The 24819-nt window shown below is 44.9% G+C and overlaps 1 protein-coding gene, 1 long non-coding RNA gene and 2 pseudogenes across 3 annotated transcripts; 3 read left to right on the top strand and 1 right to left on the bottom strand.

Annotated features, from left to right (window-relative positions):
• Window positions 1-853: 853 nt before the first annotated feature.
• On the top strand, window positions 854-4810 carry LOC104703804 (disease resistance protein RML1B-like). The gene is made up of 4 exons (XM_087457584.1): window positions 854-1372; window positions 1635-2730; window positions 2836-3132; window positions 3236-4810. The coding sequence occupies exons 1-4, from the start codon at window positions 894-896 to the stop codon at window positions 4628-4630; spliced, it is 3267 nt and encodes a 1088-aa protein (XP_087313710.1). The 5' UTR covers window positions 854-893; the 3' UTR covers window positions 4631-4810.
• Window positions 4811-6530: 1720 nt separating this feature from the next.
• Window positions 6531-7925, top strand: LOC104705177 (F-box protein DOR pseudogene; annotated as a pseudogene). The gene has a single exon (XR_015561471.1). The product of XR_015561471.1 is annotated as an F-box protein DOR pseudogene (transcript).
• An 836-nt stretch (window positions 7926-8761) lies between these two features.
• On the bottom strand, window positions 8762-22043 carry LOC147941979 (uncharacterized). Its single transcript, XR_015561474.1, has 2 exons — window positions 21818-22043; window positions 8762-9272 (listed from the first exon to the last, which is right to left on the bottom strand). It is a non-coding gene; the product is annotated as an uncharacterized LOC147941979 (long non-coding RNA).
• A 1178-nt stretch (window positions 22044-23221) lies between these two features.
• On the top strand, window positions 23222-24609 carry LOC104705176 (F-box protein DOR pseudogene; annotated as a pseudogene).
• The last annotated feature ends 210 nt before the right edge of the window (window positions 24610-24819 follow it).

The following is a 24819-nucleotide window of genomic DNA, read 5'->3' as shown; positions in this document are numbered from 1 at the left end:
GTTACAAGTTTTTATTTTGGATTTTAACTTCACGTTGATAACATGTTGTTTCCATCTCTCCCTAGGATTTTATAGATATAAGAAAAAATAAAAAAAGGAAAGACTTTTGATTAAAAAAATGGAAAATTTCGTATATTCTGTTTTTATTTCCATTAAAAACAGAGTAAAGCACATCACAAGGATCTTTACAAGAGAAAAAAATATGGACTTTTAGAGGAACAAAAACGGAGTTAGGTTAGTATTCACCTAATTGTGAAGATTTGCTTTTCAATCATCTTCAGAAATGCATTGGCTTGTTTCTTTGGAATGTTGAACACTCATACACAAAAAACTATAATAGAAGAAGAGAGTGTTGAGGACTTTGGATCATCATCTTGCTTCGATAATTGTGAGGAAATAAACGGAAGCTTGGGTTGGGGAAGATGATGATGACGTGACCATCGGTTTAATCCAATACCTATATGGCTTAAGTTGAGCCAATTGAAAAAAGTGTAGTCCATCTCTTCTATGTTTTTTTTCCTTTCCGAGTAAATCAAGCTGATGAGGATGACTTGGAGCAATGTGTAAAGCTGACTAATGAGAGTGCTTTTGAAGCAATGTGTAATCTTGTCCTGTTTAAGAGATTACAAAGGAAGGTTTGAAGAAAAGGTTACAGTGCAAGTAACTACAAATATTGATATCGTTTGTATATATGTTAAGCGAGGCTGCTCAGACTCTCAGAGCATGCATTATTGATTATTTGACTTTTATAACGCGTTTACATACAGAAGGACCCATTTTTTTTTGTTTCTGTTGGCTTTCATATAGCTTTCCAATATGATTTCAACATACATTATCAGATTTTCAACTTATCTTCTTCCACTTCTCATTATCCCTTTTCAATATCTCTCAGCATGTCTCTCATTGCTTCTTCCTCTTTTCCCACTTGCAACTACAAATTTAATGTCTTCTCGAGCTTCCACGGGCCGGACGTCCGTAAAACACTTCTTAGTCACATGCGCAGACAATTTAACTTCAACGGAATCAGTATGTTTGATGATCAAGGGATTGAGAGAAGCGAAGAGATTGCCCCTTCACTCAAGAAGGCTATCAAAGAATCGAGGATCTCAATCGTTATTCTCTCCAATAAATATGCATCATCGAGATGGTGTTTGAACGAATTGGTGGAGATCTTGGAGTGCAAACAATCCATGGGAAAGATAGTGATGACCATCTTCTATGGAGTAGATCCATCTGATGTACGGAAGCAGACCGGGGAACTCGGGGTCCATTTCAATGAAACTTGTGCACTTGGGACGGACAAGGACAAGCAGAATTGGAGCAAAGCTTTGAAGGATGTGGGAAACATTGCTGGAGAAGACTTCTCAAGATGGTTGGTCTTTATTTAATCTGATTTTTCATTTCTTAGGTTCTAAAGTGGTAATCACCAGAGAATTTTTTTTATAACAAATTTTGGTTTTTAATGATCAATATGAGGAATTACAGTTACTGGAATTAAAATGAATAAGAGAATTAATGTTTTTGTTGAATGAACACTATAAAATAACAAATACATGTCATAAATTACGGGAACTAATGATGCTATCTTTTTGAATATTTGGTGGAAATAATGCTTTCATTTCTTTCTCTTTTGTTCGGGATAATGAAGCCAACATGATAGAAAAGATTGCCAGAGATGTTTCAGGTAAACTGAATGCTACACCATCTAGGGATTTTGATGGTATGGTGGGTATCGAAACTCACTTGAGAGAAATGGAGTCTTTGCTAGATTTTGATAATGATGAAGTCAAGAGGGTTGGAATCGTTGGTCCGGCAGGCATTGGTAAGACAACCATAGCCAGAGCTTTGCATAGTCGACTCTCTAATAGGTTTCAGCTTACTTGTTTTGTGGACAATCTAAAGGGAAGTTATCTTCGTGGTCTAGATGAGTTGCGTTTACAAGAACAATTTCTTTCAAATCTTTTGAACCAAGATGGTTTAAAGATACACCATTCAGGGGTATTAGAAGAAAGGTTGTGCAAGCAGAGAGTCCTCATCATTCTTGATGATGTGAACAATATTATGCAATTAATGGCGTTGGCTAATGACAAAACATGGTTTGGTCCAGGAAGTAGGATTGTAGTTACCACAGAAAACAAAGAGCTTTTGCAGCAACATGGCATCAACAATACATACCATGTGGGTTTTCCATCTAATGAACAAGCTTTCAAGATCTTATGTAAATATGCTTTTAGAAAATACCACTCTTATCATCATGGTTATGAGAAGCTTGTACAAAGAGTAACACAACTTTGTGATTACCTTCCATTGGGTCTCCGAGTAGTGGGTTCATCTTTATGTGGGAAGAATGAAGAGGAGTGGGAAGAAGTAATACTCAGGCTAGAAACTAAACTTGATCCAGACATCGAGGACGTACTAAGAGTTAGCTATGAAAGTTTAGATGTTAATGAGAAAACATTATTTCTCCACATTGCAGTCTTCTTCAACTACAAAGATGATAATCTAGTGGAAACCATGTTCGCAGACAGTGGTTTAAATGTCATACATGGGTTGCAAGTCCTTGATACTAGATCTCTCATAGAGATAAGGGTATCTACAAATGGGAAAAGAATAGTGATGCATAGATTGCTACAACAAGTGGGTAAAATGGTCATTCATAAACAAGAGCCTTGGAAACGTCAAATCTTAATGGATGCTAATGAGATTTGTGACGTCCTTGAAGAAGCCAAAGTTAGTTATTTCTCTTGTATATTTCTATCTACTTCGTTCGTTAATTTATCTATAAATTAGGCATTTGTTGAAGTTAGAAAATTTTCTATATGGGATTTGGTTCAGGGTACCAGGAACGTTGTTGGTATATCATTTGATATATGTGGTATCAATGAAGTATCTATAAGCAAGAAAGCTTTTAAAAGAATGCCTAATCTTCGATTTGTCAGAGTTTACAAAAGTAAAGATGGTGGGGATGATAGAATGCATATACATGGGAAAATGGAGTTTCCGCGTAGTCTAAGATTACTAAATTGGGAGGCATACCCAAGCAAGAGTCTTCCTCCTAAATTTCATGTTGAACATCTTGTTGAGCTTGATATGAAGTGTAGCAAGCTCGAGTGCCTCTGGCAAGGAGCCCAGGTTGGTGTTATACTTTTAAATATATTAATATATATGTAATATGTTTTCAAGTTAAATGATTCTATTTCTCTTTATTATTGTATGGTTTTTCTTATATATTCAGCCTCTTAAGAATCTCAAGAAGATGGATTTGTCAGGGTCTTTTCATTTGAAGGAAGTCCCAGATCTTTCAAATGCTACAAATCTGAAGTATTTGAAACTAAGTGATTGCACGAGTTTGGTAGAGATTCCATCTTCTTGTACACATCTTCATAAACTAATTGTCTTGTGGGTGGATGGCTGCATAAACCTAGAGGTAATTCCAACTCATATGAATTTGGCATCTCTAAAAAGAGTTTGCATGACCGGATGCTCAAGATTAAGGTATATTCCAAGTATGTCAACGAACATTACATCTATGCATATCACAAAGACAGCGGTTGAAGTGGTTCTTCCATCAGTAAGGCTTTGCTCTCGTCTTCGGTTTCTCAGTTTACGCCATAGTGGAAAGTTGAAGGAAATAACACATTTCCCCATGAGTTTAAAACAACTAAACCTAGGCTACACTGATATTGAAAGGATTCCAGATTGCATCAAGGCTCTTCATTTGCTACAAGAGCTTCATCTATCTAGCTGCAAAAGACTAACATCATTGCCAGAACTCCCTAGTTCGCTTGAATTTATATTTGCAGATGATTGTGAATCATTGGAGACCATATTTTACCCTTTGGACACTCCAAACGCGAGCTTCAATTTCACCAACTGCTTCAAATTTGGCCGACAAGCACGAAGAGCAATTATCAAACGATCGTTTTATCTCAAAAAAGCGCTTTTACCCGGAAGTCAAGTTCCTGCAGGGTTCGATCACCGTGCCAAAGGAAATTCATTAACCATTCATTCAGACGGTGACGGGTCTTACACCGGCATTTTGGTTTGCGTCGTGATTTCCCCTAACCAGCGAATCACAGAAGAAGATCTTTCCAAAATAGTGTGCCGTCACATAGAAGACGACAATCCAGTTGGTGAGGGCTTATTCTACGTAGGCAATGTCTACAAATTTCGAACGGAACATCTACTTATATTTCATCATTGCTGGCTATCTACCGAAACGAGCAGAGAGATGGTTTTCGAATTCAGCAGCAAATACCACGACTTCGACGTTATTGAATGTGGTGCCATGATCTTGACCGACGAGAGCATCAAAGGGACTCGCACCTCGAATATGAGCAACGAGATAGTTATAGAATTGAGCAGAAGAGAACAAGGCTTGGATGTTATTGAATGCGGTGCCAAGATCTTGATTGACGAGAGCATCAAAGGGACCTATGAATCTGGATCAGACCAAGTGTTTGATGACGAAATTGATAAGTTGAACCCAGCTAAGCGTTTGAAGATGACACCGAATACTGTGAGCGTACAAATAGAGTCGTCGAGCGAAAGACAGAGAATTTCCGAGGATAATCCACTGCTTCGAGCACTCCAATTTTGGGAGAAACGTCAGATGCTTGGGCATTTTTAGGCGATAGAATACAGAATAATAGAGCAATAATAGTAAACATCTCTTTATTTGTAACTACGACGAGTCTTGTGTAATTGTGTTGACCTCCTTGGTGAGGCATAACAATAAGCTTTCACAACGAAAGACTTGACTGAGTTCACCTATTCGCTTTATAGATGATGGATCAACGGTTACTGATTCCATAAGAGATCTACACTCATAAGACAGTCCCCAAAATCAGTCATTTTACCACAATGTTTCTGCGTATAGTTTTGGTATTTGGATAAACCGTTCCATCGTTTGAAAGTGAATCTTTCTTCTTTCATAGATGTCTACCGTTCCTGCTAAATATGTAACAGAAAAAAGGAGAAAAGCACATCACAAAGATCTTTACCATAATCCATATATCAACAAGAGAAACAAAAATAAAAAACTGAAGGGAACAAAAAAGAGTCTAATTGTGAAGATTGTTTCGTACAAGACTGATTCATCATCCTTCAGACTCAAAGGTATTCATGTTCAGAAAATTCAAAAACATCTCAATCTTTATTCCAATTCTACAATTAACCTACCTACAAATGTTGTGATGCAGTTTCTAGACTGTGTTGAAGAGTTAAAAGAACTCCAAAAACAGAGAAATTCAAATTTACAATTCGTGATTGTCCTAAACGGGACGTATATTAGAGGACACAGGTTGGATCTGGGTCAAAGTACATTATAAAAGTCTAAATGGGTTTCAGACACTCGTACACAAAAGCTATTCTACTTCCCACAGTCAAGCATCAAGATTCACTAATGAATCCTAAACCTAACAGAAAACAAAAAAAAAACAATTCTTAACATTGTTAATTGTTTTAGACGTGCCTTCTTATCAGTGAGTGAAACAAAATCTCCAGTGAAGGTAGCCATCAACTCGGCCACAAGCTGCTTGTCCTTATGCTTCCTAACATACAAAGTAAAAAACGCATGACTGGTACTTGTCAAAACAGACGTCATTGGAGGGAGTTCACTTCCGAGCAATCCTTTTTGACATGAGAACTTTGATGACATTAACACCTTGGGATAGTCCTCTTCTCTAAGGCTGAATCCAAGTACGCCACATCCTTTAGTTGCCAATTCATCTGCATGACCAGAAACTCAGTCTTCTTCTTCACCAACTCTGCAGAATATCCAAGGCAAGAAGGATCCCGCTTGAACATCATCACATTCTCATCTATGCTGAACCCTAGACCTATAAATGTTTCTATAGAGTTGGCTACCTTCTTCTCCGAGTGTGTCAAAAAAAAAAAGTGGTCACTTTAAAGGTCTTCCCTTTTCCTCCACCATCATTAGGGCTTATTACATCAACAGCAGCACTAGCAGCAGAAGAGAACGAGTTGGAAAAAGCAGACACATTTTGCAAGGAAACTCTAAAATTACGCCATTGTTGCAACTCCAGAGACCCTTCTTCAGTGAAGTATAAGAGAGTTCATGGCAATGCAAAGCGAGTACCACAGCGTTGAAGCCAATGTTTCAATTCTGACCGATCTATCTGATTCAATTCGTGCCCACTATCGATCAGCGAAAAACAACATCTCCGTTTACACTTCATTCACTTGCCGGAACTCTCAGAATCGCACAGATCCAAATTTGGGAAGGAGAGACCAATGTTTTTAAGGTTTAATAAACCCGGTCTAGTTCTGGACCGGTTTAAGGACAAATCAAAAACTGATTTAATTGGTTTATTTCAAACTGACCCATGCCAAAATATTTACCCGTTGTTGTTTTATTGTTACTTCTCAGTGATCTCTCTCTAGTCTAAAGGATTTGTACATTATTTTTGGGTCCCTATTACTTTTGGTACATAAAAAAAAAAAAAATTGCTAACAAAACCAAATAATAATAAGAATATCAAAATGCGAGCCACATAATCAACAACGCACTCTAGCTAGGGTTTCTATAGTATCGACTGCGTCGTAATTTGGAGTCCCTGTAATTAGCAATCTAGGTAGTCTCCGCCATGAAATCAGAGCAGCAAAACGTCTCGGAGGAGGATCTTGTTGCCGTCACCGGACGCAATACGCGAGCCAAGACCTCAAGCAATGGTGGAGGAGAACCGATCCCAGTTGATCTAATTGTCGAGATATGTTCGAGACTGCCGACGAAATCAATATCAAGATGTCGCTGCGTATCGAAGCTCTGGGCTTCCATTCCTCGTCTCCCCTACTTCACGGAGTTGTTCTTGACGAGATCTTTGGCTCGCCCGAAGCTATTGTTCGCTTGCCGAAAAGACAGCCACGTGTTCTTCTTCTCCTCACCTCAGCCTCATCAGATTCTTGCAGATGATAACAACTCCTCTGTTTTAGCCGCCAGTTATCATATGAAAATTCCGAATTATCATAAGTGTATCTATTTGATACGTAGTTCTGTCAGAGGATTGATGTTAGTGGAAGATATGCGGGGTTCAGAGGGAAAGGAGCGTAAGGTCTCGGTCATATGTAACCCCAACACGGGACAATCTGTGACCTTACCCAAACTCAAGACGAGGAAGAGGTTTGGAATGAGGAGCTTTTTAGGGTATGAGCCTATCGAGAAACTATACAAGGTGTTGTCCATGGCCTGGGGAGTACGAAGCTCGGGCTCTGAGGACCATCAAGTTCTGACATTAGGAACTGGTGGAGAATCGTCATGGACAAGGGTCGAATGTTGCATACCCCATTCTGTTAACGAGGGTTATTATGTTGACCATGTATGCATCGATGGTGTTCTGTATTATCAAGCGTTCCATACGTCTTCAAGGGATTACATAATTGTTCTCTTTGACCTTAGGTCGGAGAAGTTCAGATTTGTTGAAAACTCCAGAGACCCTCTCAATGTATCATTATTTTGTTGGTCACCTCTGATAAACTACAATGGCAAATTAGGTTCACTTGGGACGGGTATCCATCCAAGGAGTACAAATATTAGGTTGCGGGTTCTAGAAGATGCGGAAAAGCATGAGTGGTCGGAGCATACATATGTATTGCCTGCTTCGTGGACGAATACTGTTGGAGGGCCATACAGAGGTTTATCCAAAGTTGTTGGACTGTCTCGGTCAAACGAAATTGTATTTTTAAATTTCTGTAAACCCAGGTCTGTCTACATTTTGTACTATAGTACCGAGCGAAACGCAATCAGAAGCGTAGAAATACAAGGATTGGAAGCGTTTAAGGGTTATTCCATTTACACCTATCTAGGCCATGTAGAGGATGTCAATGTGAAGCTTATAGAAGGCTTTCTTTAAACATGGTTTTTATAACTTTTGAGATTTTTGTAACAAGGCTAGTTTGGCCCTTACTCTTTCACTCTCATCTATCTTTCAGTGTTCTCGACAATCGATATAACTTTATGGCCAATTTTGTGTGGAGGAAGTGTAAGACCGTGATGATACCTCCTGTTCTGTTCCTTCCACATTTCATATAGACGCAATCTTGGCATCTTTGTAGGAGAGCTAGAAAGATTTCTTGTTAGAAGAAACCACTCACCTCGAATAACATTATATATAACCGCTTATTTAGGAAGTGTCAGCATGCATATATATTTTGCTAACAATTTGTCTATTTAACATTTATATCTTTTCAATTTTTAATTTTTCAATTTTTTCTGTTTATAAATTACCTATCTGTATCTTCATGAATATTAATTTCATAATATATTCAAATCTGAATATTAATAACAATGGTATTAGAGCAATAGTATGAGTGTATGACAAAAGATTCATAACATATTAAACATAATTAAACATTACATTATCTGATTTCAAGTTTTACATAGCAAGAGCATGGTACTTGTTTTTTGATAGTAGTAAAGTAATCTCCCACGGACAAACCCGAACTCAGATTACAAAGCTGACGATCAGTTATGTTCCCTTAACTGAACTCGAACACTAGACTTTTCCTAATTACCAAAGTTTATATTAGTGAGTTTATAGTTTTTCAACAAATAAAATATCAAACTTTTCTGAGATTCGAAAAGATATATATATATATATATATATATATATATATATATAACTAGGATATTCTCTTCTCTTCTCATTTTCTTGACGTTTCTCCAACATAATATTAACTGTTCTATATACTTATATATGTATATTTTTCCTACCATTACTTAATTAAGATTGAAGAAGATTAATTCAAGGTCGTAATTATTGCATTTATTTTTATTTATAAAATAGGCATTACACAGAAAGAGTAGTAGTCTCATGAAAATTAAAGGTGACAGTCTCTGGTTTTATTTATGAATACAAAAGAGATATTGTGACTTTTTAGAATATATATAATATTGAGCAATAAGCATGATGAGATCTCCTCACGCTCAGTTCTTTTTTCCTTTGCCGTCCTTCTTCTTCTTCTTCTTCTTATCAGTGGTGCGGCCCCTCACAGTGGAACCGGAACCTGCAGAACCGTCTCCACGGGCAGCAGCACCATTGCGATTTGCTGCAGCTGCAGCATTGTCTTGAGCGCTAGAACCGCTGGAAGAAGCAGCGTCTGCGTTGTGACCTCGAGCAGAGACATTTCCCCTGGTACTTGTGAAGCCATTTCCGGTCGAAAAGGCCCTTGGACCTTTGGGACTCTTAGTAGCACTGGCAAAGCTATTTCCCGAAGAGGTGCTATCAGTTTGGGCATCAACAAAAAGCTCAGCTCTGTTGGATATGGGCTACGCCCAATATGCCACTCGGCCCAACGACATTCATTCTCGGCCCAGCGAGATTGGAAGCAAGTCATTAATTCCCGCAGAAGGGCAATCTCGGGAATTCGTGGAGGAAACCCTAAACTCTCCTAGGTCAACAGTCTCCTATAAAAGGAGAGGGCATTTATTGGGATCATCATCCTGACCCGCGGACAATACCCCCAGAGCAATACTTTGCATCGAAAACTGTTATTATATTTCGTATAATTCGTCTTGTTTTCAGTTCGTCATTTTAAGCTTACTAGTTCGTCTATCGACTAACAAGCTCTAATACGATTTGTTTAAGTGACGATCTCACGCCTTCCCCGATTAATAAAGAACTTAGCTCGCTCTTTTCCACTAAATCTTATTTGTTTAAACTGCGTAATCCCCGGTACAAACAATTGGCGCCCACCGTGGGGCAAGAGTAAAGCGTTTCTTTTAACGACTCAAAACCGACGATCCTCACTTCCTCGAAATCTCGAAAGTCATGACGAACTCCAGCGAAAACTTCGACGAAGCAACGGAGCAGCCAACGGGGCAGCGATGGGGGCGAACGAGAACGCGAACTGTCCCTCTGCCGAGTTCCCTGCCGAGCTCCCTGCCGAGCTCCCTGCCAAGCTCCCTGCCGAGCTCCTTGCCAAGCTCCCTGCCGAGCTCCCTGCCAAGCCCAACCGAAGGCTCCTTGCCGAGCCCAGACGAGGGCCCACTGCCGAGCACAGTCTCTCCGCCGGCGCCCGACACATCCTCCGAGCCTCCCGTAGCTGCGCACGCCGGAGCCGGACCTGTCGCAGACCAGCTGGTTACCAGCGCCGCCGCCCTCCTCACCGCCGCTCTCACCAACGCTACCGCTCCCCCCAGCGCCGCTTTCCCCTTACCTGTACACAGAAACAGACTCGACGATATGATGCAGATCATTCTCGGTCGTCTTGATGGCCAGGAAACACGAACGAACGAACGGCTCGAGGCCATCGCAGCCGCATAAGAGGCCTCGCAGAACCAAATCAGCAGGCTCCAACGAAGGAGGGGCGAGCGCCGAAACGACAGCAGTCCTGCCGGCGAGAACGAGAATCCTCCCCCAGCGCAACCTTCTGTGGAGGACCGATACGACGACCACAGACGCCGCCCGACGTCCATTATCGTAGGATCCGTTGATCGCCGCAGTCGAGAGGAGCCAAATGAGGAGCTGCGAGACGGCCATGACCAAAGGAGCGGTAGCCCGCCGACTCCGACATTGCCGATCCAACAACAGCCCGAAGCCGACCTCAAGGATGAAACCATACGACGCCTAGAGGCGATGGTCCACGAACTCTCTTCCAGAGTCCATCGAGCCACGAGCTCTGCTCCCAACCTCGATCGAGTGCTCGAAGAAGTCCAACGCTCACCGTTCACGACGCGAATCTCCCGCATTCAAGTCCGCTACGTAAACAAGTTCAAGTTCACCCCTTACAACGGATTAGACAATCCGAAGCCATTTTTGACGTCAATGAGTTTCACAATCAGCCGAGCTCATTTCAGTGACGAAGAATACGAAGCTGGTTGCTGCCAGCTGTTCGTTGAGAATTTAGCCCATGAGGCTCTAGGGTGGTTCTCCCGGCTCCCGCCGAACTCGATAGGGAGCTATCACGAGCTCACCACCGCCTTTCTTCAACATCACTCTACATTCATGATTCGAGGCGCATCGAACGCCGATCTCTGGAACATGTTCCAGCGAAACGACGAATCTCTCCGAGACTTCATGGAAAGGTTTAAAAGAATCGTGTCAAAGCTATCGATTGCCGACGACACAGCAATATCGGCTCTCCGAAATGCTCTCGCTCACGGCTCCCGATTTAGGGAAGACATCATAATACACGAGTCCCTGACTCTGGACGACGCGCTACATCGCGCTAACAGATACATAGAGTTAGACGAAGAGAAGGCATCGAGGACAAACCGTCCAGAACCCCCGGCCCCTAAATCATCCAAAGGAAAAGAGAAGGCACAAGACGAGCATCACGAGCCTCGTCAACACTTCGACAAAGTATACGCCGACAAGTTGGACAAAGGAAAGAAAGTCCAAACGTTTGCAGTTAGTAATCAAGATCCCAAGGCGTCTTCATCAAGACCCTGAAATAACAAGTGGGTCCGAGACCCATCAGGAAAGGGTGGCAACAAATATTGCGAATACCACAAGCGAGCTGGTCACTCAACAGAAGAGTGCCGCACCCTCCAACAAGTATTGCTCGACAAATTTAAGGAAGGCCAAATTGACGTCGATCTCGAGCGACGTCAAATTGCCGCTCACAGGGATAACCATTTCTTCAATCCTGAGAACGAAAACCCGAGCAAGCAATATGACGCCGCCACCGCGCCACAACCGAGACCCGAAATTCTACCTCCGCCCCCACCAACCCATAAAAGGAATCCCGAGCGAACTGAGGATGCCAACGCTCCGGCTCCACGCCGGAGAATAAACATGATCATGGGTGGTCTGGCGACTTGCCGCGACTCGGTCCGTTCTATCAAAGCTTATCGACGGGGACTAGAGGCCAAACGAGGATGGTTAGCTCAAAGCACGCCACCTACTACGAACTCCGATCCAATCGTGTTCACAGAAGCCGACGCATCAGGTCTCACTGGACCCCATAACGACCCACTGGTGGTCGAGATGGAGATTGGCGAGAGCATGGTTACCAAAATCTTGATCGACACAGGTAGTTCGGTGAAAGTCATTTTCAAAGACGTGCTCATTCAAATGGAAATCGACTTGCGGACCACCGAACACGATGTTCAACCCCTCACCGGATTCGACGGTGACACGGTGATGACGGAGGGTACGATCATGCTGCCGATCTATGTGGGCGGGACGATGCATTGCATCAACTTCACTATCATCGACAAGCCGATCGTATACAACGTCATCCTCGGCACTCCTTGGTTGCATAAGATGAAGGCCGTGGCGTCAACTTACCACTAGTGCGTAAAGTTCCCAACTCCTAGAGGGATATTTACACTACAAGGGGACCCGCTGGTAGCACGAACCTGCTTCATCATCGAGCGTCAACAACGCCACGCTCGGACGTTCACCGTTTCGGACTCAGCCGAGCGCCCAGACAGTCGTGTTCGCCCTAACTCTGAATTAATCGTCCAAGTAAATATTGACTCTTCCGACGCAACTCGATGCGTGGGAATCGGGGCCGACCTACCACAACCAATCAAGGACGAGCTCGTAAAGTTCTTGTGCCAGAACGCAACGACCTTTGCGTGGAGCATGAACAGTATGACCGGCATCGACCCAAATGTAACCTGCCACGAGCTCAATGTGGACTCGACGTTCAAACCGATCAAACAAAGGCGTCGAAAGCTCGGGCTAGAGCGTACCACGGCCGTTAACGAGGAGGTCAAGAAACTACTCGAGGCTGGATCCATCCGTGAGGTTAAGTATCCTGACTGGCTGAGCAATCCTGTAGTGGTGAAGAAAAAGAACGGCAAGTGGCGACTGTGTGTCGATTTTACCGATCTCAACAAGGCATGTCCAAAGGATAGCTTTCCCCTACCGCGCATCGACCAACTAGTCGAGGCAACCGCGGGGAACGAGCTCTTGTCGTTCATGGATGCGTACTCAGGATACAACCAAATTATGATGCACAAGAACGATCAGGAGAAAACAGCTTTCATCACCGATCAAGGAACTTACTGTTACAAGGTTATAACATTCGGCCTCAAGAACGCTGGTGCAACCTACCAGCGCCTCGTCAACCGCATGTTTGCCGAGCAGCTCGGACGAACTATGGAAGTTTACATCGATGATATGCTGGTCAAGTCAATCCAGGCCGTTGATCACGTCTTGCATCTCGCTCAGTGTTTTGAAGTGCTAAACCGATACAATATGAAGCTGAACCCAGCCAAGTGTTCGTTCGGCGTGACTTCTGGAGAATTCTTAGGATACCTCGTCACGAAGAGAGGTATCGAAGCTAACCCGAAACAAATTTCGGCGCTCACCAACCTTCCATCGCCACGCAACACCCGAGAAGTTCAGCGCCTCACCATGCTGATCGCTGCTCTGAACAGATTTATTTCACGCTCTACCGATAAATGTCTACCTTTCTACCAATTGCTTCGTAGCAACAAAAAGTTCGAATGGGATGATAAGTGCGAGTCTGCTTTCCAAGAACTCAAGCACTACCTAGCTACTCCCCCTGTCCTAGCAAAGCCCGATCAGGGCGAAACTCTATATCTGTACATCGTTGTCTCCGGCTCGGCGGTCAGTGGCGTATTAATCAAGGAGGACAGAGGAGAACAACACCCGATCTTCTATGTGAGTAAAAGCTTAGACGGAGCTGATCTTCTATGTGGAAAAACTCGCTTACGCTGTAGTAATTTCGGCCAGGAAGCTTCGGCCGTATTTTCAGTCCCACACCGTTGAAGTCTTAACCAACCAACCTCTGCGAACCATCCTCCACAGCCCCAGTCAATCAGGCCGCCTGGCGAAGTGGGCAGTAGAACTCAGCGAGTACGACATCGAATATAAAAACCGCACTTGTGCAAAATCTCAGGTGCTCGCTGATTTCTTGATCGAACTCCCCCCAGAGCTAGAGTTCGGCTGTCCGCGAGAGGAGAAATGGACACTGCACGTGGACGGCGCATCCTCTCGTCACGGCTCCGGGATCGGGTGAAGTACTCGAACAATCGTTCCGGCTCGCCTTTCCCGCCTCCAACAACGAGGCCGAGTACGAAGCCCTAATCGCCGGAATGCGATTGGCAAGTGGAATAGGGGTGAAAAAGATACAAGTCTTCTGTGACTCACAGCTGGTAACTCACCAGTTTAGCGGCGATTACGAGGCGAAGAACGACCGCATGGATGCCTACCTACGAGTTGTCCAAGATATGTCCAACAATTTTGAGACATTCGAGCTGAACAAAATTCCCCGAAGTGACAACGCACCGGCCGACGCTCTGGCCGTCCTCGCATCCACCTCCGATCCCGACTTGCACCGAGTAATCCCTGTCGAGAGCATCGATCGACCAAGCATCAATCTCCTCGCGCACGCCGAGCCCAACATCCAAGATAAGAAAAAGAAACAACAGCTCATCGAGCACGAGACTTTCAGCGATCAAGTCTCGAAAAAGCAAAGAACAGAGGACAGCGACCCCATACTCACGCTATTCGTCATCGAACCACCGGCAAATGTGCCACCTGTGGAGTGCTCGGCCGAGCAGGGATCCGCAACCAGCGAAGGACGAACCTCGTCGTCTCAGGAACAATCGTCACCATCTCACGAGCGAGCGTCATCATCGCACGCCCAACCCAATCCTGAATTTCATGAGCGACCACACGATTGGCAAGAAGAAATCCGTTGTTTTATCGCAGACAGTATCGTCCCTTCAGACAAGTGGGAGGCCCGGCGCCTTCGAACTCGCTGCGCGCATTACACACTCCTTGATGGCAACATCTTCCGTTGGACAGCATCTGGTACACTTTTGACTTGCGTCGGTCCCGAAGAAATCAACGATGTAATGAGAGAGGTTCATGAAGGTTCCGGCGGTAATCACTCAGGAGGTCGCGCGCTCGCACAACGCATACGCAACAATGGTCATTATTGGCCAACAATGAACGACGACTGCGATAAGTTCGTCGCTAGATGCGAGAAATGCCAGCACCACGCTCCGATCATCCACGCGCCAACCGAACTGTTGACAACGACCTCTCCACTATATCCTTTTATGCGATGGGCAATGGATATCGTTGGACCTCTCCCTGCGTCCCGTCAAAAGAAATACATTCTCATTATGACGAATTATTTCACCAAATGGGTTGAAGGCGAAGCCTACGCAAAAATCGGAACAAACGAAGTCCAGAAATTTGTGTGGAAGAACATCATCTGCAGGCACGGAATTCCGTATGAAATCGTCACCGACAACGGCACGCAATTCACTTCGCTCCAATTCGAAGGTTTTTGCGCGAAGTGGAGAATCCGTTTGAGCAAGTCGACCCCCCGTTACCCACAAGGCAACGGACAGGCCGAAGCGACCAATAAGACCATCATTGACGGACTAAAGAAACGACTCGAAGATAAGAAAGGTCTCTGGGCCGACGAGCTCGATGGCGTTCTATGGTCGCACCGAACTTCCCCGCGCCGATCAACAGGAAGGACACCGTTCTCCCTTGCGCATGGAATGGAAGCCCTCGCACCAGAGGAAATCGGCGTACCTACCTTACGACGCTCAATGCTCGTGCACAATCCCACTCTCAATGCTAAGATGATGCTCGATACCCTCGACACCCTCGAAGAAGAACGCGACAAGGCTCTTCTTCGAATTCAGAATTATCAACAGCAAGCCGCTAAATATTACAACAAGAAGGTGAAGCCACGCCACTTCGACGAAGGCGACCTCGTCCTCCGAAAAGTCTTCGAGAACACGGCCGAGCTCAACGCAGGAAAAATGGGCGCTCATTGGGAAGGCCCATACCTGATTTCCAAGGTCGTCACTCCCGGCGTCTACCAGCTGTTTGCCATGGACGGCACACCTATCCCTCGCTTATGGAATTCTGGCAACTTTAAACGCTATTACCATTAGATCTTGCTTACAAAAAAAAAAAAAAAAAAAAAAAAAAAAAAAGAACGCTCGTACTACCGAGCTCTCCCTTTGTAATACGAACTACGAATGGCTTGATCCCTTTTCTAAGGTTACGTAGGCAGCCCGTCACACGGCACAGCTATACCAAAAAATTAAAAACAAAAGTTTCAACCTATCAAAACACACGAGCTCTCTCGAACGAGTCCGTCTCCGCGAGATGTCCAGCTCTTACATCGACCCTCTGGCCAAGGGAACGATTTAAAACGCGTTCCTCATGGATGCAGCAGTGAAATAATCTGCATAAATAAGCCGACCCAGATCGCATTCAGCTAGCAGGCGGTTAAGTTTGTATAAGCCAAGTTCTTACTTGCACTCTCTTGCCGACCTAGTGGCACACACAGGGTAAGCCGGACACCAGAGCCGCACCTAAAAGGTACGACGAGCTCATCTCAACTACCACCCTAAACATTTGGTATTCGAAACACGTAACAGGATAAGCCAGGAGACGTCTTGCACCGTAAAATACAACTCGATACCAAAGATAGGAAATACACAAAAACATTTTCATTCCATAAACATCCTTATTCCGGAAAAACACAAAAGACAAGGCAACGAAAGCCAAACACGAAAAGCCACATTCGGCACACAAAACTAACAAAACGAACAAGTCTCAAAGTGCAAGCTTAGTCTTCAAATCCCAGATCGGCATCGGAGGGTTTATCAAACTCGAGCTCGCAAATCTTCACATGCCAGACCTGGCACTCCCTCCGCAGACTTTCCAGCGTGTCCATCGGGACATTCGCACCCCTAGCAGCCATCTCCTCGAGATACGAGCGAATCCCCTCAGCACGGTTGCTTTCAACGAAGAAATGGTCCGTTCACTCTAACTGAATAATATAACGACGCAATACGTCGACCCGAGTCCGGCATGCATCGAGCTCGGGCCGACCTTCAAAGGGCCTGCTCCCAATAGGATCGAGATCGTCCGGTTCAAGGACGGGAATCTCCACCTCAGCCATTGACTCCTCACGACGAGAGCGCTCCTCCAACAAACGATCCCACCTCCATTTCGGGACCAAAATACCCTCGTCGATCATAGTTTCAAGATATCCGATAACTCCGTCAATACGATGAAACCAGAAATGACGCTCGAACTTTCGACGCGTAGCGAGAATGTAAGCTCTCAACCTCTGGATCCGAGCACGATAAAACTCCATCTCGGAACGAACTACGACGTCGGACCTCACGGAGAGCCGCTCTCGCGCCCTCCTCAGCCACGCCGACCTCGTTGTTACAGGCATACTACCGATCTCAACCACCCTTCAAAAGGAGAGATTTATCTTTAAAACAAGAAAGGAGGATGATGAGAAATGGGCAACTTGAAGGCCAATTTATAGAACAAAGAGTGCAATTTTCGAGGCAAAGCAATCAATACTGCAATTCTCGAAAAACACATCCATAGAACGACGGACACATATCATAAAACCAGCAGACAACACATAAAGCAAGTCCAATCATAATGCAAAGGTTCAAAAAGAAAAATACATCGCCTAAACGGCCCGACATCCGTTACAAACGGGAATAGATTCTAATAAAACAACAAGATAAAAGCTAGTCACTGCTCGGCAGCAACCTGAGCGTCCGATCCCGCAGGTGCCCCTGCCATGACGACCTCCTCTCCTACAATCACGGGAACCTCCGCCGCCTGAAGGTTCGTAGGAACGATCGCAGTCTCTGGGAGAGCCTCGAGGTCGCTGTCCAGAACGTCGGCGATATCGAAACCAAGAACCTTGTCCTCCCACATCTTTGCATCAGCCTCTAAGCCGAGCAAAGTCTTCGACGGAACGATCGTACCACTCTTCGCCAACTCCTGAAGACAATCATAGGTGCCGCTCACCTGGCTCAAGGTCAGAAGAGACTCCTGCGCCGCTCTGTTGTCAAGAATATGCTTCCTCATCCTCTCAATACGAGACCTGTAGCCAGCAACCTCGACATCGATGCCATGACGCTCCGCTTGCAGCTGCTGCAACTGCGCCTTCTGAAACGCGTGATCAACCTCGAACTGCTCGAGACGAGAGTGGGAAGCGTCAAGAGAAGCCTTGAGATCGGCTACTTGCTTCCTGAAACCGGTATTTTGCTTCGTGAGAACAGCAGAAACCCCTCGCTCTTTATCGAGATCCTGACGAAGCTCCTCAGCCGATCTCCTCGATGGTTCAGAAGTGCGAGAATCAGCGAGTTGCTTCTCCAGCTCGGCAATGCGACGCTCGTACGAGACGACCATGCGGTTCACGCCACCACCATCCTGAAAGGCAAGGAATAAAGAATTAAGATAATAATTGAGAAAATTCATTCAAGAACACAAAGACAAATGCCAACCTGGAAGTGTTTCCGAGCCCACGATCTATACAGCTCGGGATCGTAGAGAGAAGCCACAGAAGGGAGCGGGTCAAAGGAGCCGCGAACCTTGCTAGCGAGCTCACCACAAGCAGCAGCATTGTTGATGAACAACTCATCCTTCGTCTTGTAAGAAAAGGAGAACGAATCGTCAATCTCAGTGGTGTCGCGCGGAATACCATCCCTCCTAGATCTCTTGGACGATTCGGGCTCGGGAACAACCACCTCACCATGAGAAGCCCTCTTCCTCGATGGAGTAGGACGCCCGGCATCAGCGACAACGATCGCTAGAGCATCAGAAGCCTCGCCACGTGATTTCTGCCCGCGCGGAGCGACAGCAGGAACCTTGGCAGCCCTTTTGTCGGCACGGGTGGCGCCAACCTCCGCCGACCTCAGATCTCCTGCAACTCGCGGATCGCCACCCCCACCCGGTGACGGGTCAACAACTTCAGTGTCTGTAGCATGCAAAGAAGACCCAGCTTCAACGGCCTTCTTGAACTGATCGGCGTATCGAGGAAGACGAGTGTTAACTTTTCCCATCCCTATGCGCGGTAGACCTAAAAAGGAAAACGAAAGTATAACAATCCAATAACCATTAAGGAGAGCAACAATCGATACAACAGAATGAAGAGGAAACTCACGAGATCTCTGAGTAATCGAAGGCCAATGAAGGCCCCTAGCGTTCGGATCTGTCTGAGGTTATCGAAAAAACCAGGAGGATGAGCGCGCAAACGAACGACAGGCTCTGCAAACACCAACGAAAATAAGGAAAAGGTCAGGAACCAGCCAAATGACAATCAAACAAGTATGAGTAAGAAACTATGAAGCTACCGGGAAACATATTCCACTCGGTAGCACAAAACACATCAAGATCGTCAAACGAAATCTCGTCCCGCTTGACAAAGAAAAAATAACGCTGCCAACGACGAATCTTTTTCTCAGCCCCAACGATTATCTGATGACCCGATCTGGCACTGGTGTAGAAGTATCCCGGACTACCTCTAACTTTCGTGAACTTGGTGGCTTCCTCCAAAAAATGCACGTCAACCTCTATACCACAGTTGGTACCAAGCATCGCCAAACCGACCGCGTTACGGATACCTCCCACAGAAAGCTGAGAAATGGCAATCTTACGCCTCGCACAATAGCGTATCAGAAACTCCGGCAAAGGGAACCACAGACCGCATTCAGTGAAATAATGCTCAAAAAGCGCGATGAAACCTGTCGGAGGCGTCCAAGGACGTTCGTGCGACTCAGGAACCCTGAAAACCAGTCCCTCGGGCATCTTACACCACCGCGCCATCTCGGCGATACTATCTGACGTGCACAACGAAGGACCGTGATCGGCCGGACCAACTGAAAGATTGGCAGCAATCGGCGCAGCACTGAGACCCAAGACAGCCGAACGAGGACCAGTACCCTCAGTCGGGATGACATCCATAGGACTCCCACCAGAACCACTGTCGCTATCCTCGCTGAACTCGAGAATATCGGCGAAATTGTAGTCTTTGGCCAAACTGTCAAGATCTCCACACTCTGCCCCAATGTCGACACCAACGTCATCAAAAACATCTTTATAAGCCCCGTACTTCTTGGAGAAAGCGCGTTGGATTCCTGCAAGAGTCTTGCCACGCGTACATACAGAAACTGGTGGTCTTGACGCGACCCGATCTTCAATCCCCGATATTTGGCCGACCACAGCTCTCGGCCGCTCTCTCTCTCTCGAAAGTCGAATTCAATGTGATCTCCCCCGATCGATCCAATATCGCGAGCGTCGGATTTGCTCGAATCACGCCGACCTCCCAATATCTCCGTGTTTCGGCTCCCTCCCATCATAAGATCTGGGTCGCCATCGTCGGAATCAAACTCGTGGGAGATATCAACAAAACAGAAATCAAGTCGACCAACACCCTCAACTACGCCGACCTCAGCGTCGTCCGGAGTGCCGATCCGAGCATCAGTCTCGGCGATGCCGACCTCAGCATCGTCCGGAGTGCCGACCTCGGTGTCGCCATGCAAGCTTTTTCCTTGAGGTCCGCCGATCTCACTATCGCATAGGCTGCCGACCTCGTTCTCCTGGCCGACCTCGCTCTCTCGGCCGACCTCGTTCTCTCGGCCGACCTCGTCTTCTCTACCGCGCTCGGTCTCCGCCGATCGACCGGTTTCAAGCACACTGCCTTTCTCGGCCGGGCGGGCGAAACCCATACGGCGCCGATCTCCAACCATCCGGGCACCGCACTCGATCTCCGCCGATCGACCGACTTCGAGCACGCCGCCTTTCTCGGTCGGGCGGGCGAAACCCATACGGCGCCGATCTCCAACCATCCAAGCGCCGCACTCGATCTCTGCCGATCGACCGACTTCGAGCACGCCGCCTTTCTCGGCCGGGCGGGCGAAACTCACACGGTGCCGATCTCCGACCTCGTCTTCTCTACCGCGCTCGATCTCCGCCGATCGACCGGTTTCAAGCACGCTGCCTTTCTCGGCCGGGCGAGCGAAACCCATACGGCGCCAATCTCCAACCATCCGAGCGCCGCACTCGATCTCCGCCGATCGACCGACTTCGAGCACGCCGCCTTTCTCGGCCGGGCGGGCGAAACTCATACGGCGCCGACCTCCGACGTTCTCTCTGCCGACCTCGTCCTCTCCATCGACCATCGACGATCCCCTTATTAGAAGCTCGGCGGCGGCGGCTGCTAGGTCTTCTAGGGTATGTGACCAAACAAAGGGGAGAGAAAAGTAGAGAGAGAAAGAAGTAAAAGCATAAAAAATAAAAGGATAGAGAGAGAAAGTTACCTTTTTATGGAGAAGAGGAAGTGAAGAAAAAGGAGAAGAAGGGGAGACATAAATAAGTAAATAAAACGGAAATTTTACTGTCGTAATCCGTCACCTCGATCCGCGACACGCCCCGTTTCCGGAAATCCATCGAATACCGTGCTCAAAGGAAGGACCGTCGGATATTCACGGCGTCTCTCGAAAGACGAGCCCGACATTTACAAGAAGAGCTACTACAGCAATTTCTTCCCTAAAGGCAAACCAAGACAATCTGTGCCGAGCAGGCATATTACGAACGATTTAAGTATGCCCGCCGATCGCAGAAAGACTGCCACTCTCCGGACTAAGGGGGGGACTATTGTTGGATATGGGCTACGCCCAATATGCCACTCGGCCCAACGACATTCATTCTCGGCCCAGCGAGATTGGAAGCAAGTCATTAATTCCCGCAGAAGGACATCCCGGGAATTCGTGGAGGAAACCCTAAACTCTCCTAGGTCAACAGTCTCCTATAAAAGGAGAGGGCATTTATTGGGATCATCATCCTGACCCGCGGACAATACCCCCAGAGCAATACTTTGCATCGAAAACTGTTATTATCTTTCGTATAATTCGTCTTGTTTTCAGTTCGTCATTTTAAGCTTACTAGTTCGTCTATCGACTAACAAGCTCTAATACGATTTGTTTAAGTGACGATCTCACGCCTTCCCCGATTAATAAAGAACTTAGCTCGCTCTTTCCCACTAAATCTTATTTGTTTAAACTGCGTAATCCCCGGTACAAACAAGCTCCAATACCTTTGGTAGCAGTTTTCGGAGCAGAAGTGCCTAATTTGTTCTCTTTGGAGACTTCTTCAACCTTCCTTGCGGTGACAATGGCAAACAAAATGCCAATCACGAGAAGCACATAAAACTTTGTGGCATTCATCTTTGGTTTTTTATTATATGTTTTGGATTAAATTGTGTGTTGTTTGTGGTGATTTGTGTTGTGTTCTTCTAACCAAATCATAGCCTCTATATATACACACACTCCATACGCATATATTAATTAAGATACGTGTGCATTTCTTACAAGAAATATACATGCTTAAATGCATTAGTCAAATTACAACTAATGGTCATACCAAGATGTCAACATGATACTATATTAACACCTCTTGCGAGAATCAATTGCAATATTATCTAACCACCTAGTATTATGGATAGATTGTGATATCCGATTAATACTATACTATTATTATACAAACTTGAAAGCGAATCTATTAGGCCTCTAAATCCCTAATTTTTAATGCAAATGAGCAAAAATCATTTTCCAACATCGGACTCTCAGTGTAGATCTACTCTAGAGGTCAAGAAGTGCCCCCTTTTTTTTTTGTTTTTTTAACCTGAAAACAACTCATTTTTTAACAGTTTACCAAATATAAGAAAGGTTCTAACAACAACCATTAAACTTCTCTGATTCCAACTAAAGCTTCTTAATTGAACCCAAAAGAGCAGCGGAAAATTGTTGTATCTTTATACTCGCAGGCACAGACACTCTCATATATTACAAGGATATTGAACGTGGCACGACTCTCTTAGCAGCTCGTAACAAAAAGTGCCAATGTATCCATGGAGCACTTAAGACATATCATGAACTCATTCACTTACACCTAGCTGGCGTTTTTGTTTTTAGTAATAACGTTGAAGAGTCCAATGACTCGGAAAATAGATTAACAGGTTGGCTCCAGGTCAAAATGAGAATTAAAAAAAAAAAAAAACACACAAAGTGGTGCTTCTTCATAGATATATTAACAAAAGCTTTTCTTTTGAATCCAATTGCCACATTAAAATATTTATTGACAAATCTAAAGCTAACAACAACAAAATAAGAACAAACCTTGGCATTTCTCATTGTTGTAGATATGCCTTCTGTTCTGATCTATGAAGCACTACGACCTTCATTGAAGATAGCCATCGGTACATGACAAAAGTACAAAACAGAGGAGACTGACGGTAGTTCACTTCCCTTTCTAAGCAGTCCTTTCGACTTAAGAGCTTTTGAGTACATTACACTTTTTCATCACCTTCGGGATATTTAAATTAAATTAAAAAAAAAGTATATAATATCTTCTACTATATATAATATCTCAAATTCAATTCATCTAACAAATTGATCACGACGAACAAAAAAGGAAGAAGTAACTTTAAAGAATCCCGTGTAACGCGCACTCTAGGGTTTTCACTTGTGAAGATTGCTTCGTCATCTGGTATCCCTGTGGAGCCGGGATTTGACTGTGATTAGCAATCTAGGGTTTTTAACTAGAGTGACCTCCGCCATGAAAACAGAGCAGCAAAACGTCTCGGAGGAGGATCTTGTCGCCGTCACCGGACGCAATACGCGATCCAAGACCTCAAGCAATAGTGTAGAACCGTTACCAGTTGACCTAATTGTCGAGATATGTTCAAGACTGCCGGCGAAATCCATGTCAAGATGTCGCTGCGTATCGAAGCTTTGGGCTTCTAGTCTCTGCCTCCCTTACTTCACGGAGTTGTTCTTGACCAGATCTTTGGCTCGCCCGAACCTATTGTTTGCTTGCCGAAAAAACAAACACGTGTTCTTCTTCTCCTCACCTCAGCCTCAAAATCTTGATGACAACAACTCCTCCTCTCCTTTAGCCGCCAGTTATCTTATGAAAATTCCGTATTATGCAACTTTATTTGAAAGATGTACTTCTGTCAGAGGATTGATGTTTCTTGGAGATGATCGGATTTTAATGGGAAAGGAGCATAATGTCTCGGTGATATGTAACCCCAGCACGGGAAAATCTTTGCCCTTACCCAAAATCAAACTCAAGACGAGTAAGGGGACTGGAACGATGAGCTATTTAGGGTATGAGCCTATAGATAAACTTGTCCATGACCTGGAAGAATGATTATGGAATGAAAAGCTCGGAGGAGCATCAAGTTCTGACATTAGGAACTCGAGAACCCTCATGGAAAGTGATCAAATGTTGCATACCCTATCATCTTTATCATGAATATAACCATGTATGCATCGACGGTGTTCTGTATTATCCAGCCTTCCGTACGTTTTCAAGCCAATGCATAATCGTTCTCTTTGATTTGAAATCAGAGAAGTTCAGATTTTTTGAAGACACTAACTCAGATTGTTCACATCTGATTAACTACAATGGTAAATTAGCTTCACGTGGGTCTCATCAATGGAATAATAATCGTCTCAATGGAAGTTGTACAAGTATTAAGCTGCGGGTTCTACAAGATTTTGAAAAGCATGAGTGGTCGGAGCATATATATCAATTGCCTGCTTTTTGGTCGAATACTGTTGGGTCATTCACAAGTTTACGCGTTGTTGGAGTGACTCTCACAAACGAAATTGTGTTTTCATTTTCCTATATAGAGAAGCCTTTCTACGTTTTCTACTACAATGCCGAGAGGAACACAATCAGAAGAGTACAAGGATTGGAAGCGTTTGAGTGTTATTCCATCCTTTACACCTTTCTAGACCATGTAGGGGATGTGAGTGTGAAGCTTAAAGAAGGGTCTTCATCATCATGACTTTTATACTTTGAGATTTTTTGTAACAAAGCTAGTGTTATCGGTTTATGGTTAAAGTAAAATAAAAGGATATAGTGTCCCTCCCTTTATCATTTTCCGAAGTTGATTAATCATCTCGAACTATGCCATTGGCTTGTTTCTTTGGATGCTTAAAACTATTCACACTACCACATTCCAAAACCTCTTTATTCAACAAATACCACAATTGTACATAGTGTTCTGTTTTTTCTTTAT

The sequence above is a fragment of the Camelina sativa genome, chromosome 7 (assembly GCF_030686135.1).
Source record: "Camelina sativa cultivar CO46 ecotype springtype chromosome 7, ASM3068613v1".
Taxonomy (NCBI): Eukaryota; Viridiplantae; Streptophyta; class Magnoliopsida; order Brassicales; family Brassicaceae; genus Camelina; species Camelina sativa.
The sequence above is the reverse complement of the archived record's forward strand: the minus strand, read 5'-3'. Positions and strand labels throughout refer to the sequence as shown.